At 61.2% G+C, this 15,936-nt stretch overlaps 1 protein-coding gene across 1 annotated transcript in view; it reads right to left on the bottom strand.

Annotated features, from left to right (window-relative positions):
• Positions 1 to 15,344: 15,344 nt before the first annotated feature.
• Positions 15,345 to 15,936, bottom strand: part of FOXL3 (forkhead box L3) — a 2,005-nt gene continuing 1,413 nt past the window's right edge. The window contains exon 4 of the mRNA XM_040456310.1: positions 15,345 to 15,934. Within this exon, the coding sequence (XP_040312244.1) occupies positions 15,777 to 15,934 (158 nt within the window). The 3' untranslated portion in view covers positions 15,345 to 15,776. The remainder of the gene's footprint in view (positions 15,935 to 15,936) is intronic.

The following is a 15,936-nucleotide window of genomic DNA, read 5'->3' as shown; positions in this document are numbered from 1 at the left end:
GAAAATGGCCAACGTTTGGAAACTCTCTTCAAGCACTCACCGAGCAGGGTGCTAAGAAGACAGGGGCCGTGCACAACCTGCACAACTGTACTCACAAGCCTGGTGGAGTCTCATCAGTTACCACGTCCACCTCCACGCTGGAGGTGCCGACCACCCGGTAACGTCTGTTCTTCTAGTTGAGTCACAAACCCGTCTGACAACCGGAGGTCTAAAATGTAATGCAGAGACACCGGACGGCCTGCGTCAGGGCCTCACTCTGGGCACGTCAACGTTTGGAGCCTGATAATTCTTCGCAGTGGGAGCTGTCCTGTGGGCTGTAGGGTGTTCACCAGCATCCCTGCCTTTGCACAGTGCACACCGTGGGCACCGCCCCCCCGGTTGTGATCACCAGTGTTGCCTCCAGACTCTGCCACGCGTGTCCTGGGGAGGGGGGATCACTCCCTGGAGCACTACGGGGAACAGAGCAAGAAGGAGGACGGTGAGCAAACTGTGGCTGGCACCCACGTCCCTTTTGTGTTTTCCCCAACTGCTGTGCCCCTCGCTCCCTCCGTCCTCAGGCTTGGGTTCTGCCCTTGGCAGCCTGGGTCTGGTCTGTGGTGACCCTGTTTTGTGGCCGCGCTTTCATCCCCAGCCCTGCCGTGTTGAGGGGCCCCTCGTGCGCTCAGCTGGGGGCAGTGGCACCGGGAACGTGGTCAGGGAGACGTGACCACTGGTAGGCCCGCGAGCTGGACCGGGAGACTCGGGGGCTCCTTGCCCATCCTGGGAATGTGGGTTCGCTCCCCTCCCCCGCTCCCAGGGCTGCCCCGAGGACGTGGCCTTGAGATGGGGATGTGGCGGTGAGAACACCGGCTTCGTGCAGGTGACCGAGTCCAGCGAGGGCCTCTTCAGTTTGGGCGGGCGGATGCGGGGCCGCTCGGAAGCCTGATTCCAGCCCCAGGGACTGCTGTCCAATCTCCAGGGGGAGCAGTCCCCCTTGGCGATGCCTTGGGAAGGGTTCATGCCGGAGAAATCCAGGGCGGAGCAGCTAAGCAGCCACTGGACGCATTTGTCTATCAGAGAAGTCCAGGTGGGTGCTGTGGGGCTGGCTGGGGGTCAGGGGACCCCCGTCCTGTAGCTCGCTCACCCTCCACAGATGGCTTCCGTCTGAGTTCTTCAGGAAGCTGGCAGGCAGTGGGACGGGGTCGGGGGAGGAAGCCTATTCCTCCCGCTTGAGGATCCGACCCGGAGGGGGTGCATGCAGCTTGTGTCCCGGCCTTTGAGCCAGAGCCTGGTCACAGGGTCCCACACCATGCAAGTGGTGATCGGGGCCCCAAGCGACATCCCCACTGCGGCCTGAGAGGAGCACCTGGGGCTTGAAGGCCAGGCCTGCCCGCTGCAGCTCCAAGGCCTACGTGCGCTGGCCCTGGGTCACGCCGGGCAGCGATACAACCCCTGCGTGAATAGGGACGTGCTCTTCCCCGCCCGCCCTCTGCCCTTGGACTCCTGTCCTCTGGGTGCTCAGCGCCACAGGCCGGCCACTGGTCAGACTGCAGGGTCCACGTCATGCCGACCACGGCCAGCTCTCCAGCACCTTCCCCCAGCTGGAACCATGCTTGAGTGCTGGGGGGGGGGGGGGGGGACGGTGCCGCCATAGCGTGTGGCCGGCTGCTTCTGGAACTGCTGACCCCCAGGGGCTGTCGGCTGAAGCTCCAGTCTTCACCCGCGGGAGCAGGAGCAGAGAAAGGTGTCTGTGCAGATGCTCCTGAGCTGTGCCCCCTCCGCCCGGGCTTGGCAGGCGGCCAGTCCCTCTTCTCTTGGCCGCCTCGTTCCTTCCATGGGTGTGGCCGGCCAGGCGACCCTGTGCCCTGTGCGTGGGCCTCTCCCGCTCACGGGTTCTGTCCGCCTCTGAGATCGCCCGGGTTTTCTCGACGCTGTTTCCATGTGAGTTTTAGAATGGGCCCTCAATTTACAAAACAACAAGAAGGAGCTACCTGCTGAGATTTTTATTGGGATTGCACTGAATCTACAGGTTAGTTTTCAGGGAATCGGCAGTTTCCAGCCCTGGGTCTTCCAGCCCTGAGCTTGCGGCACGCTCTCCCTTTACCGCCCGGCTCCTCCCGGTAACGTCCGTGCTCCCCGTGCTCCTGTGTGTATGAAACAGTCGTGAGGGGCGTTCCTGCCACGCTGTGCAAACACAGCCGACCAAACACAACAGTCTGTAGTCTTTTGCTTTTCCGCATAAGAAGCCACGTCGCCCTAATGTGACTGTCCCTTCCTTTCCTGTTTCTGTGCCTGTGAGTTCCTCCTGCGGCTCGCGCTCCGGTAACAGCGTGCACACCCTGAGTAGGGCCGCCTCCCTTCCCGTGCCGGGGCATCCGCGTTTTGTATTTACTGTCTTCCTGCCAGTTCGGGTCCTCTGGATCCTTGAGTTTGCATCTCTGCACCTCATCCGACGTTGAACGTGACAACCTCGTGTCTCGACCCAGCGAGTGGGCTGGCCGACGTTTCCGTTGGGACCTGTTTGGAGCTGCAGACGGGGCTCGGGTCTGCCGTCCCGAGGCGCCCCTCTGTTATCTCTGCGCATCTGCCTCGTACGAGGTCAGTCAAGTCGCATCAGCGGACGTCCTGCTGGCTCGTGTTGTCCTGGCCCGGATCCCTGCTGCTTTGTTTCTGACCCTTCTGTGACCTTGTGGTTAGACTGGTCTTGTGAGTGTCGCTGAGTTTTCAGTCCCTTTACCTTAGATCTGACGTATGTCAACTCTCTTACTGTCCACTTTCCCTTTCGCCTCTCTGGGTTTTGTTCCCTTTTTGTCCTTGATTTCTTTTGAACGAATCAAATGTTTTCTTAGCTCTTGCCTTCTGCGAAAACACTCCTTGTTACGGCTACTGTGGCAATACAGGTTTACTGTTGACCTGCTCTTGTGTGTTGCCCTCCCCCGTCTGGCTGCAGCCTCAGAGCCTTTGACTCCCATCCCCTCAGAGCTGTCCCTTTGTCATGATTACCAGGTGACGCAGCTCCACGGGACAGCGTGAGTGCTGGATGCCCGCTCGCACTCGCCCCTGGTCAGCCACATCGGTGTCCCCGCTGTCCCGTCCCTGGTCACCTGCGTCGGTGTCCCTCCTGCTCCATCCAGCCCCACTGCCCTCCCGCCGGCATGGACTTTTGTGCTAGCAGCCCTCCAGTCGAGTTGCCTTCCCCCCTCAAGGCCAGACTTACGTAAAGTCCGGGTTCTTCTGTAAAAATTAAACCTGACATCCTTCGGGAAGAATGCATAAAGATGACGACTCTGGGGCCAGGATGCCTGTGTCCAAACGCTGGCCTCACAACCCGCAGACTGTGTGACCTTGGGCATGGGCTCCACCTCCTGTGCCTTGGATTTCTCATCTGTAAAGTGGGGTGATGTGGCACCAACCGGGTAGGGCTGTTGGGACCGTTCAATGAGTGAACATAGGCCCAGCGCCTGGAGCAGCATGTCAGAAGCTCTGTGCAGGGAAAGCCACCATTACCATGATCGTTATTTTGGGTGACACCCCGTGAGCTGAGTCAGAAAATAAAGCCATGGTTACGGGCCACATAATCAGCAAGTTCAGGGCCCACGTGGTGAGGAAAGGCAGTGTTCGAGGTCCGTCCTTCTGCACTGCCGGGGTGCTGTGGGCAGGCACACTCTTTCCCAAGGGGAACGAGGGGCTGTTGGGACCCCTTCTGGGAGGTGCTTTGATCCAGACAGGAAGGAAAGAGGTTTGAGAGTCAGAAACCCTGGGGCAGGTGGTGAGAGTCCTCAGGCGGCCTAGCCTGGACAGAGGGCAGCGGGGAGTCTTCCTGAAGGAGGCAGCCTGGGCACTGAGTCTCAGAGCACAATGTCCGGTAGCCAGGCTGCAAAGGCAGGTGCCTGAACAAGAGACTGATGTTTGGCTCCTTAGCAGACAGCAGAAAGCCGGGAGCCAGGCTCGGCTCGGGAACCCGGAGGACGCCTCAGTGCGGGGTCGGGGAGCAGGGCACGGCCAGGGTCTCTTGAGGCTGAGACAGGGAAGGGGCCACTTTGATCTATTTATTCATATTGAGAGAGAGACAGCCCGACCAGGGGAGCAGCAGAGACAGAGGGAGAGAGAGAGTCCCAAGCAGGATCCATGAGGTCAGCACAGAGCCCGACGTGGGCCTCGACTGCATGGACCATGAGATCGCGACCTGAGCTGAAATCAAGAGTCAGACGCTTAACCGACTGAGCCACTCGGGTGCCCCAGGGCTGTGATTTTTAAAAGTGTTTTTAACGCTGGTGTTCAATAACACATTTGACACACACACAGACTGTGTGCATCGTCTCATGGGAGGATAATGTTATGTAAAAAGTGTATCTGACGCCTGTCACACCTGTGAGGCTGGAGCCCCACCTCCCTCATAAGCCGCCAGGCCCTGGGCCGGATCCTGTCGTCGGTCGGGGGCCCCAGGGGAGAGGAGGAGACCCAGTGCCTGGGAAGGTCTTGGCCGAGGAGAGACCGGCCGGTGGAGCTGAGCTTTATGTCCAGAGACGACCCCCCCGGCCCCTCAGGGATGATCCCAGGATGTGTGCTGTCGGTGGGGCATTTGGAAAGTTCTTGTGGCCCGGCCTGTCTTTGTGACGCATCCTGGGTTCTGGTCAGTCCCACGGATGCAGGACCCACACCGGCCACAGTGACTGTGTCCTGGGAGGCTACAAAGGCTGGGTCTGGGGTGAGGGTCCATCAATCTCTAGGTGATTATGGACGTGATTTCTTCCCGGTTCCCTGCGCTCCAGTGACCGGCACGGCCCCGCCCTAAATTACATCTCAATCAGTGTAAAAAGGCGTTTGACATTTCCCTTGATTTATGTACTAACCTTTACATTCAGCGGGGCGGCGTGCTGATTGCTTTCCTCGGCCGCATGGTGCTGGCTCCTCGGGTGAGCTCACCGTGGAGACCCCTGCGAGACCCCAGCTGCCGCCTGCCCTGGGAGGAGACACTCCTGCGCGATCTGGGTGCAGGAGCCACTGAACACACGTCTTGGCACAGAAAGACTGGGAGAAGCCGCCGGGTTTGCGCTGATGTGAGCCGGTCGTGAGAGCGGCGACAGACCCGTCTGGGAGTGAGGGAGCGTGAGGTCCCGGAGACCCCTGCGCGTGCCTGTTCCGCCCTCCCCAGCCGCCTGTCACTTGGAGGGTGAGACACACCCCGCCAGACACATCCAGAGAACCCACGCTTTGCACACTCGTGTGCACACGCACAGTCACCAGCAAAACCTGCACTATGCACGGTTGCACGTGGATGCACAATAGTGCACACTCAGAGGAGCACACGGTCGCAGGTACACGCTCATCCTCACACGGCCCTGGCACACCCCGTGTTCACACTCACACCGAGAATGCCACGCTGGTGAACAGATGGTGGGAGAAGCCCCTTCTGCTCCTGGTCCAGAGCGCCTGGACGGACAGGGCTGGGCATCACGCCTGCCGGGAGGGGCCGGGCCGGGGTCAGCAGCTGGTCCTCGACACGCAGCCCGAGCCAGACTCTGTGCAGCAAATGTGTCGGCAGTGACCCCGGGGAGCCCGGCAGGGGATGGGGCGGATGGGCAGCGGTGTAAGTGCAAAAGTTCAAGCGTAGGGAGGGCCGGTGTTGCCTCAGCTCAGACGTGTGGCTGGAGGGGCGGGAGCCCCAGCTGAGTCTGCCCTGCCTCCTCTGTTGGATGGGAGGCTGTGTCTGCGTGGGACACGCGAGACACGGTGCCCAGGGCTCGCCCGCTGCCGTGCCCGCCCTGGCTGTGCCGGCTCTGAGCCTTTCTTATGGTTGGGGTGGCCATCCCTCCAGCCCCCCCGCCCCCACCCTTCTCCTCGCAGCTGGCCGCCCGGGTCAGTGCGGTCCTGGCCTCGGCAGCAGGGTCGTGTCCCAGGGGGCCACCCTCTCTCTGGCACACAGGGTGTGGCAGAGTCGTCTCCACCCCTGCCCTGATGTGTGAGTCTGCAGACCAAGCCCCCAGTGCAGGGCGGGGGCAGGCGGGCAGCACGAGGGTCTTAACTACCTGAATGCCCTCTTGCAACTGCCCCAGCTGCAGGGAGACCAGGACTGTGGTTCCCACACTCTGTCACGCATCAGAAAGTTTGTGAGAATGCAGATTCCAGGGCCCTCCTCAGCCGTACTGATTCAGAACTTGTAGGAGAATCTGCATTTCTTTCCCAGGGGGTTCAGACTCAGTGGCCTGTGGGCCAGGCTTCCACCCTGTGCTTGAGCATGAAGGCCTTTAAACTGCTATGTCTGTCCCACTGGTTGTGATTCTTGCATTAGGGATATATTTCTTGGGCTAAAGCATTTATCCCCCGTTGCGGAGCAAATATCGAAACACTTGTATGAACAAGGCTCCTTCAGTCGGGAGTGTTACAATCGCAAATCAAACTACCTTGAGCCCCGTAGAGTGTTACTGGCATAGATAACTGCAAAGTAATGGCTGCAGGTGTGGCTGGATCTAGGTGTTCTCCCGCTGTCAAGAATCAGTCTCCCCATCTTTTCGCTCTGCTTTTGAGTGTGCTGCTTATTCTCCAGTGGGATTTTCTTAGGCAAGGGCGAGATGGCCGTTTGTAGCCACATATAGTTCGAGTCGTGTTCTACCTGCCTTCTTGCCCACTGTTTCAGCAAAGGCCCTGGGACTGGGGTTTCTTCAGTTGTGTGGGGGTCTTGTGACCCTCCCTACACCGATCTCTGTGGCCAAGGGGAAGAAGTAATCTGACTGAGGAAGTCTGGATCCATTCAAGGATGAAGGGTGTGCCAGGTGGCCATAGGTGGGAGGGTCTGTCCCCAAGGGAGCAGGGTGGGGACAGCCAGCCACAGGGACTGATTGCAGTGATGATCCTCTGGGCGGAACAGACCTTCTTCCGTCGGAGGTGCGGGCTCCTCCGAGCAGATGCTGGTTGCCCCAGTTCTGGCCTCAACATGGCACCCTCCCCACCAGCAACACCCTGCTCTGGGAGGGTCCCGGGCCCCTTGGTCTGCTCCTCCTGCCGAAGCCCCCGGGTGCTAGGGGAGAGCTCCAGAGGCAAGAATGGCACCCAGAGAGGCAGATCCAGAAAGAGCCAATGTAGGACGCATAGGCTCCAGTCCAGGATGGACCAGAAGTGCTGCTGAGGGACACAGGCGTCTGCAGCCACCCCTTGTCCCACGGTCTGTGACGTGAGGCCCTCAAAGGGCCATTGGTGGGGGACAAAGAACCACACAGACCCACCTCTTTTCTCAGCCTCTCATCTGTAGAATGGGGATCAAATCCGCCCGCCCGGCCTCTTTTGCTTCAAGTGCTGTGGGCAGTGCCTGGGAGGGCCCCTCGTCTCTAGGACTGGACTGTGGGGTCCCGAGTGCTGGCCCTGATGGGGGCGGGCCAGAAGTAGAGCACAGGTGTCCCCAGCAGCCCCACCGGGACTGGCTCACAGACAGGGTGGACCACAGTGGACGTTCCGCGCGCGGGGCACTGGGCTTCTGGGGCTGGGCCTGGCCCCGGTCTCCCAGCCTGGCCCAGACCACCCCCTCCGCCAGCCCTTCGTGCCCGGGTGCTGGGGTCTACCGGTCTGCCCCTGTAGGCTGACGGGAGGACACAGCAGCCCGTTTCCCGGACAGCATCCGGCCAACTCAGTTAATCTGAACAGAAAACAGCGGGGGAAAATTGTTCCTAGCTTTTCAGCAACTGCACACACATGTGCCTGGCTTGTCTTCGTGTCTGGAGCGTCCTGCCCTGTGGGCCCAAGGCCCTGCAAGAGGCAAGGACGTGCATGCACTGAGCACCTACCGAGGGCAAGGTTGCCAGGAAGTCGGATGCCTCCAGGAGGAGGGGGGGCGGGGGGCAGCACAGCTCCTGGCCCTGCCTCTGTGGGGGGTGGAGGCCAGGGACCCACCCGGAGCCATGCGGCCCTGGCACATCCCTCTGAGGCTCTGCTCCCTCCTCTGTGTCGCGGGGGCAGATGAGGTGCCCCTGTAAGTGCTGCTTGCCCTCTGACTTGAGTAGGTGCCCCGATAGCTTTGTTCCGCCCGCGGGCGCCGGGGGCCTGGACAGAGGAGGGAGGCTTGTGTTGCACCATGGCTTAAACGCCAGACGGGGTTTTGCGAGCCCGTGAGGGTGGAAGAGGCCTTTTGGGAGAGGCCGCTCCAGGTGGCAGGGCCCGCGGGTGCCACGGCAGCAGGGAGGAGGTCAGCCCACCACCCGGTGAGATGCCTGTTTTCTCTCTGAGCCCGTGCATTTCCCATGGCGGGTGCTGCGTGCATGTGTGCAAACACGTGCGTGTGTGCCTGTGCACCGGACCTCCCTGCGAACACAACTCTCCGGCCTGGGCAGTCTGGCTCTCCTTGTCGTCCTGCGCCTGTCTGGCCAGCAGAGACAGAGCGGCTTCTCGCGGGCGCCCCGGAGTCCCCACCGCGTGCAGGTGCCCAGAGCCCGGACCTGTGTCTTCGAGGGAGGCAGCTGCACTGCCACCCAGAGCACCAGGCTGGCCTCCCGGGTTTCCTTTCTGTGTGTGTGGAGAGGGGCCCCAGCTGTGCCGCCGCCGGGCCCACTGGCCCCCAGTGTGCCGCCCCTTTGCCCCGACTTCTTGCTGGGTAGCAGAACTCCCTGCTCTCTGTCCTCCAGGGTTCCTGTCACCGTGGCCCGTAAGAGGGGGGTCTAGACCAGGACCCCCAGGGGCCCTGGCTCTAGGTCCATCCGTGTTTGCCGAGTGCCGCACGAGGCTCCAGGCACGGGGCTGGCAGCTGGCCACAGGCACGCCCCGAGGGACTGAGCCGGGTGTGAAATGAAGACGGCTGGGAACGGCCGTCACACCCTCGCCGTCTGGGATCAGCTCCCATGAACCAGCGTATGAGGGCGCTGCTCTAACGCTCATGTCCTTGCTCCAAACCCAGGAACAAAAACCGCGGTGTCTCTCAAACCCAGAGGCTCAGCGGCTTTGGAGGGTGAGGGTAGGCGGCTGTGTGAGTCCTGGGCTCGTGGGAACGGGAACGAGGCGGAGTGCTCGCGGGTCCGCCGGGGACCGGGTGGGCGCAGTGAGCTTGGGGATGTCCCGTGGTTGCTAGGAGCGCCTGGCAGGGCACACGGGGAAGTGCGCGAGACGGGGGAGTGCGGCGGCCAGCGGTCGGTGTGGCAGCTTCCCCACGGGGCTCGCACCGACAGCTAAATCAGCTCAGATGTTCCCACTCAATTTCCTTTTCTTCGGAAACCACGTGGCTGTGTGACTGTACTTCATTATAAATCTAATTCTGCTGTCTCGCTTGAGCGAGCTCACATCTCGTGTGGACCCCGTCTCAAGTGGCCTAAAGCGGGGGAAACGCAGCCAGGCAAGAGCGCGCGGGGCCGTTAATTCTCAGTCGGCCGGACGCGGCCTGACGGGCTCGCCTTCCCTTCCGGGAGCTTCTCTAGAGCAGCGGGCGCTCGGGCGAGGCCCACCAGCAAAGAGGCACTTGTGTGTTTAGAGGGATGGAAACTGTGATGTTGCAGATGTTCGCGGGTTGTTAACTTGGCTGGATACAAAATCAAGTCACACGTGATAGACCGTGTGCGCCGTCCCCTCCCCCAGGTTCCTCTTGGAGTGTTTAGGGCCCAGGCTCATCCCCGTGGGGAGGGAGAGGCGGCTCTCATGTCCCCCGCTTGGAAGGCAGGGGCCTGCGAAGATGGGCTGCACAGGTCCATGCTGCCTCACATTCCCACATTGGAGGCCTCTGGCGTCAAATGGTGGCCGCAGCTGGCAGACGGTGGGGCCCCAGTCTGATTACATTTCACCTCTAGCCCGGAAGGTGTTATTACACCCTCGGCCTGGCATCCCAGGCACCTGGATGGGTTAAGGTGGACTGAGGACCTGCCTGTGCCCCAACAAGCTCTGTGAGGCGTCTCTGAGCCCCAGTTTCCTCCCCTGTGAAATGGAGCTTGGGTCTGCCCCCTCCCTGCCCTCAGCCACCTGCCTAGGGCACAGAGCAGGGGGCACCCTGGGAAGAGGCAGGTAGGGGCAGGCTCCCAGGGACTGTGGGGACCCCGGGCGCCTGGCCCTGTACTCTCCCAGAGTGACCCCAGAGTGACCCTCCCAGAGTGACCCCAGCTGTCACACTCCTGCCTGGCCAGTGACCCTGGGCCCCTCCAAGACAAGCTGCCGACAGGTGTGGTCGGACCCCAGAAGCTCACACCCCACGGCACCCTCTCTCTGCCTCACCCATGAGATGGAGGGAGTCACCTGACCCACTTCATATGGCTCGGGGATCCTCAGAACAGTGCCCAGCATGTGGGGAGCCCCCAGCAAAGACCAGCACCTGCTGGTACTGTCGTCTGGGCTGGACCCCGACTGCCAGGCCGGGGTCTGCGGGGTGAGCACAGCTGACCTGTGAATGATGAGATGCCCTTCCGCCGGCCCCCCGGCGACTTCCGGGCCTTCGTCATCTGTGGGGGTGGGTGGGGCTGCCCGCTTGGCCCGAAGGCAGAGTGCCCCCGCCCTCCCCACCAGGGTCCTGCACCAGGGGGGCCCTTTCCTGTCCTCACACATACTCTGGGCGGACGTCCTCCGAGAGTGGGTTGTTGTGGGGTCTCGGCCTGGTCACTGACGCTTGAGGAGTTTCCTCCCCAGCCCTGCCTTCAACCTCATTTTGTCAGATGAGCACCCCTCTCCGGGGGAGCTGCCCCCTCGCCCCCTCGGACACCTGTGTGGTGAGTCCATGGCCTTGATGTAAAGTCTCACTTCTGGTGGGAGGCCCCTTGCAGTCACCCTCTGGTGCCTGGGGGAGTGGCTGCACCAGGAGTGAAAGCCAAGGGCCTCCCTCCCCCCCCTCCCCTGCGAGGCCAGGCCCCCTCAAGCCCTCCCATGGCCCTCCCCACTTGCGGCCTCCTTGGGCAGCTTAGATCTGCTCCAAATATGCTCCTGTGGCCAGGAGAGAGGTTTCAGCAGAGCCGGGTCAGAACCCCGGATGGGAAGCACGGAAGGACCCTCCACAGAGGGGCCATGTGTCGGGGATTTGGGGTGGGGGGCACAGAGGGACCAGGAGCGGACCCTTGCCCCAGGCAGGCCACTACCTGACCTCAGCCTACAATGCTTCTTTTCAGTTACATACTTTTGGTAAGAAATAGGCCGTTAGGGGCCCCCCCGGGGGACTCAGTGGGTTGGGCGTCCGATTTTGGCTCAGGTCATGATCTCGCAGTTGACGAGTTGGATCCCCACGTCGGGCTCTGTGCTCAGCGCTCAGAGCCTGGAGCCTGCTTCCGATTCTGTGTCTCCCTCTCTCTCTGCCCCTCCCCTGCGTGTGCTCTCTCTCTCAAAAATAAGTAAAAAACATTTAAAAAAAAGATTAAAAAATTTAGAAGTAGGCCTGTTTGGTCCCAGAGTCCTTGGCCTCCAGGTAATCTCACTGTCGTTGGGTCTGCACCCACACAGCCCAGCGTCTATCCCGGGGGTTGGAACCAGAGGAATTTCCGAGGGAGCCCAGACCCTGGGGTGGCAGGACAGGACGGGAGGTACCTGTGTCCCTGCACCCAGCTCAGTGCGGAGGGCCTCAGCCCACAGTGCAGGGATGAGGCAGAGAGGGCAGTGCTGCCCAAGCCCCAGAATGGGAGGCCAGAGTAGACTCTGTGGAAGCCGTACCCATAGGAGAAGGACAGCCCTCCGGGGCCACCCTGCCCCTCTGAAGGCAGACCCCATCCCTGCCTGCCTGTGGCAGTGCCCAGGGCAGATCTGGGGTACCAGGGAAGGAGCGGGAGCCTTGGGGGCTGCTTCAAGGAAGGGAGGTGCCCAGAGGACTTGCCCGGCCTGGGGGTCCGGCTTCCATGAGGCCCCTCAGAGCCCAGTGAGCCAGTCCCTTCCCTGACTCCCTCCCTGGGTCTGGGCTGAGCAGATGGGGGGCGGAGAGGGGGGAACGTGAGACGGAAGACAGACTTAGCAGTCGGGGTTCTGGGCGTGGCCTGGGCGTGGCCCTACTCCATCTCAGCTGTGTCTCTGGGGGTTCTGGGGTGGCCCGTGCCACAGATACAGACCCCAGGGCTCCGGTGGGCAGGTGCCCTGTCTGAGCACACACACCTCGAGGCTCCCAGCCTGGTGCTGCTTCCGGCCCCCGCCCGGGGCGGGGGGGGGGGGGTCCAGGACCACGGGTCCGAAGGCCTCCAAGGTCACTCTGGGACAGCCAACCGAGGCTCAGAAGATGCCAAGGAGGCCGGTGCTGACAGGAACTCCAGAGGACCCCTCCCCCCTCTGTACGCCATTCTCACCAGCATCACCCACCGAGCCCGGACCTGCATCTTGGTTTCACCAGCACAAGATGGGACAGGTCGGGGACAGAGGTTTGAGAACGAGAGCAGGAGACACACGGTGCGTGTGCTCCAGTAAGAGCCAGTGTGGAGGCCACATGAGCCAAGGCGAAGCGCCCGAACACGGGAGGGGGCTGCCCTGTAGGAGCTCCCGGTATCAGAAAGAGCAGTGGCAGACAGGCGAACGCAGGAGATGCGTTTCAGAGTCTCGAGAAACGGATGTTCCGCCTGGACTTGGGGGCTGGGGTCTTCTCATTCATTTCTCCCTGCCTGTGTCCTCTCCAGCCGCACTGGCCTTCTGCACGCCCCCAGCCCCACGTCCTTCCCACCTCGGGGGCTTGGCTCACCACCTCCCGCCGGGAATGCCCTTCCCCCCTGGCACACGTGCGCCTGCCCAGCCCGGAGGTGGCTTCCTGTGGGGCCCTGCCTGGCCACACTCTCTGAGCCAGCTGTGGAACCCTGAGTGCTCTCTCTCAGCCCCCCGCGAGCAGGCTTGCTTCCCAGCCCCGTGGAGCCGTGGGGCTCCCCGTACACGCTGCAGGGACACAGCCTGCTCACAGTTGCACCCCGGCACCTAGAACAGGGCTCCTGGACGTTTGTTGAATGAATGAATGAATGAACAAATAGCCCCAGAACTGCTCATTAAAGGAAGGAAGGAATTTGAGGAGAGATGAGGCCTTTTCCCTGCTTCCCTGGGGGCAGATCAAGAGCCAACGGATGGCTTGGTGTGGAGGCCGCTGTCAGCCACGGGAGGCCTCCCTGGACCCCGAGGGCGGACATGGGGCGAGGGAGGGCGCTGGGCACCCAAGTCCTGCCCCTGCTCCGGTCCCAGGGCTCTCTCTCTCTGTCCCCCCGAATGTGGGTGTGGTCTCCGTCGGTCTCCTGCCGCCGTGAGGAGGGACAGCCCCCCACAGGGGCTGGGTGAGGAGCAGCTCAGCCTGGATGCCGCCCAGCCGGGAACTTCGCTCGGCGCGATGGTGCTTTGCACACACCTCCCCTGAACTCCCGCACGGCAGCGCCTCCCAGCTTTGTTAATGGAAACCTGGTGATCCGTAACCGTGTGGCAGACATCTGCTCGGGGGTGATGTGGGGGTAATGTACGTATCGGTGATCAATCAGCGGATTTGCAAGAGAGGCATAAAGTCTTTAATTACAACGGCGCTGGGCGAGTCTGCGTGGTGGCAGTGGCATTTGAATAGGCCAGAGCCAGCCCTCACCCCTGCGATGTTGTCTGGTATTAAATGCCACTCACTCTGAGGGCTGGGAGACTTTGGGAAGTCGTGGGGTATCACACGCTGGCAAATTGAAAATGTCCCTTCGCGTTTGAGAACATGATTGATACCCTTTGCGAAACAAACGTTAACACCTCCTGGCGCCCAGACCTCGCCTGCCCGGAGCCACCCTTTTCGCCACCCGGTGGCCGGTGAGCGTCTGCCCCAGACCGCGTGCGCAGGGAGGACACGCTAACCGCCTGTCTGGCCCCCCAGGCGCACCCCCCACCCCCCACCAAGGCTGGACCTTCTTCCAAAATTACCCTGTTTAGGACACAGGAATCTCCTGTTCGTCGTCAGGCTGTGCTCACCGGCACAAAACACAGGAAGAACACGGCTAGAACCCGAAAGATAAAACGCACATCGTCTTCGCTTCATCGGTAGCAGAAAAATACACCTTCGGACGCCGTGTGCCCCCCACTTATGTGTGACGGCACCAGCCGGGCCGCGCCACCGCCCAGGCCGGGTCGACTACCGTTAAAACAGCGCTCTCCGCACAACCGGCAAAGGGCCGTCAATAGCAGGCGTGCACACGGACGACACACACACGCACACACATGCACAGGGCCCTCTGAGCCGCATGAGCCTTAGTGTGGAGGAAGCGTTAGCAGCCCAGCCCCAGAGCCTGCCTGCTCGCCGGGCCCCATCTGTAGCACAGGGAGGGGGAATCACGCGACCGTCAACCAGGGCCGGTGTGCCCGCTCCGGAGACAGCCCCAGACGGGGGGGCCAGCGCTGTGCCCGGTGGGGAGCAGGACCCACTGGTGTCGGGTGCCTCCCCAGGCATGAGATCCGGCAGCAGGCGTGTTTGGAGAGGTGTCCTTGTTCCTCCTTTCCAGAGGGCTCCTTGAGGCAGGGCTCCCCTCCTCCCACGAGGCTGGCAGGCTGCCCCCTTGGCAAGGCCTGGCCAAACGGAGCGAGCGTCGGTGGGCAGGCGGTGGGCGCATCACCACCAGGGGTCATCTCCGGACTCAGGGACCAGGCGTTTCACAACATTTGCAAGCAACGGCCTTCTCCCCTCTTCTCAAAACAATGACGGCAACCCAAGGAGTCTGTACAGGGTGGACAAGTGATGCTGTGGCGGTTTAACGACGTGTCTGAATCGGAAGCAAGCTAGTCCGAGTGAGTCCCTGCGTGGCTCTGTCTCTACCTCCCGCCTGCCTTCCTTTACTGGTCTGGGTTTTTCAGAGTCCGATAAAGCCCGACCATGTAATTCCCAGCTGAGACAGCCAGCCTTCTTGGGCGTGTTTTTGTTGTTTACGGAATTAGCCAATCGTTGTCACCTAGTGGATCAGATTAGGTGTAATCCATACTAATGTTCAAATTAAGTCATGGAAAGCAATTAAGTCTGCAAAAATGGGCTGGTGAAAAATGATAAGGTTGGTCAAATAGTTTCACTGTGCATAATTGTGTTTTTTAAGATGCCCGTCTCCACACGGTAATTAAATCATTTACATTTCAAATGGAGTGTACCCACCTCCAATGCCTGTAATTGTGCACTCCCTAATTGTACAGCTCAAGTGTAGCAGAATCTGTCAGCCGCCTGCTACGTAGCGTCTGCTTTCTTGGGAGACCAGCCGGGCGGAACACGCCCAAATAGGAGCTAACTCCCTGCTCCCGAGAACCAAGAAAAGTGTGCTTCCCCCCATGTTGTCCCAGATTTGGAGCCCCCCCTTGCTCCTCCCGTCTTCCTGCCTTCTTTCCTGTATAAAACAGTGCACGGGATTTCTGAAGCAAGCAATCGTTGGATATTCTGTCCGCAACACGAGATGCGCTTAAACTTCCGATCACATCGTCCGTAACTAACAGGGCCACGGTCAAAAACTCGGGGACGACGTTCATGGGGTCAAGGAATATCTGGTTTCACCGTTTGCACTTTTAGCTCTGGGAAGATGCCCACCCACCTCGCCATCTGCATCCAGAGCTCACGGGCAGCTTCCAGGGTGTGGGGTCTGTGCCGCCAGTTCTCAGAAGACAGAGGGATGAGGTGCTGCCTTGTCTGTGAGTGAGTGTGGCCCCGAACCTGTATTCATATCCCTCAGCGTGGGGCTGCTCCGTGAATCTAGGGCAGGACCCCGTGGGTCTTCCTGCAAGGGAACTTGTGAACGATGAAGCCAGAAGACTGACCTCTTGTCCCTCCGGCCCATGCTGACGTTAGGCGCGGAACCCGAGTCTGCGGAAGTTAGCGGGATGTGGCAAAACCTGGCTTCTTGGCTGCAGGTGGGGCCGAAATCGCCCGGAAGCCCCGGGACCCACCGGGCGCCAGCCCGGCCTCATATCGTCCACAGGTGGAGGTTCATTGGCTGGGCCTCTGGCCGGGGGGTTCTGCCCTCCTGCTGGCCGTAGGGACCCTTGGGCCCCGGGAAAGGGCCCGGCGCGGACAGGATGTAGTCGATGCTGAACTTGATGCCCCTGTGCTCCTCCTTCCCCAGG

The sequence above is a fragment of the Herpailurus yagouaroundi genome, unplaced genomic scaffold (genome assembly GCF_014898765.1).
Source record: "Herpailurus yagouaroundi ecotype Mexico unplaced genomic scaffold, PumYag 216, whole genome shotgun sequence".
NCBI classification, from domain to species: domain Eukaryota; kingdom Metazoa; phylum Chordata; class Mammalia; order Carnivora; family Felidae; genus Herpailurus; species Herpailurus yagouaroundi.
The sequence above is the reverse complement of the archived record's forward strand: the minus strand, read 5'-3'. Positions and strand labels throughout refer to the sequence as shown.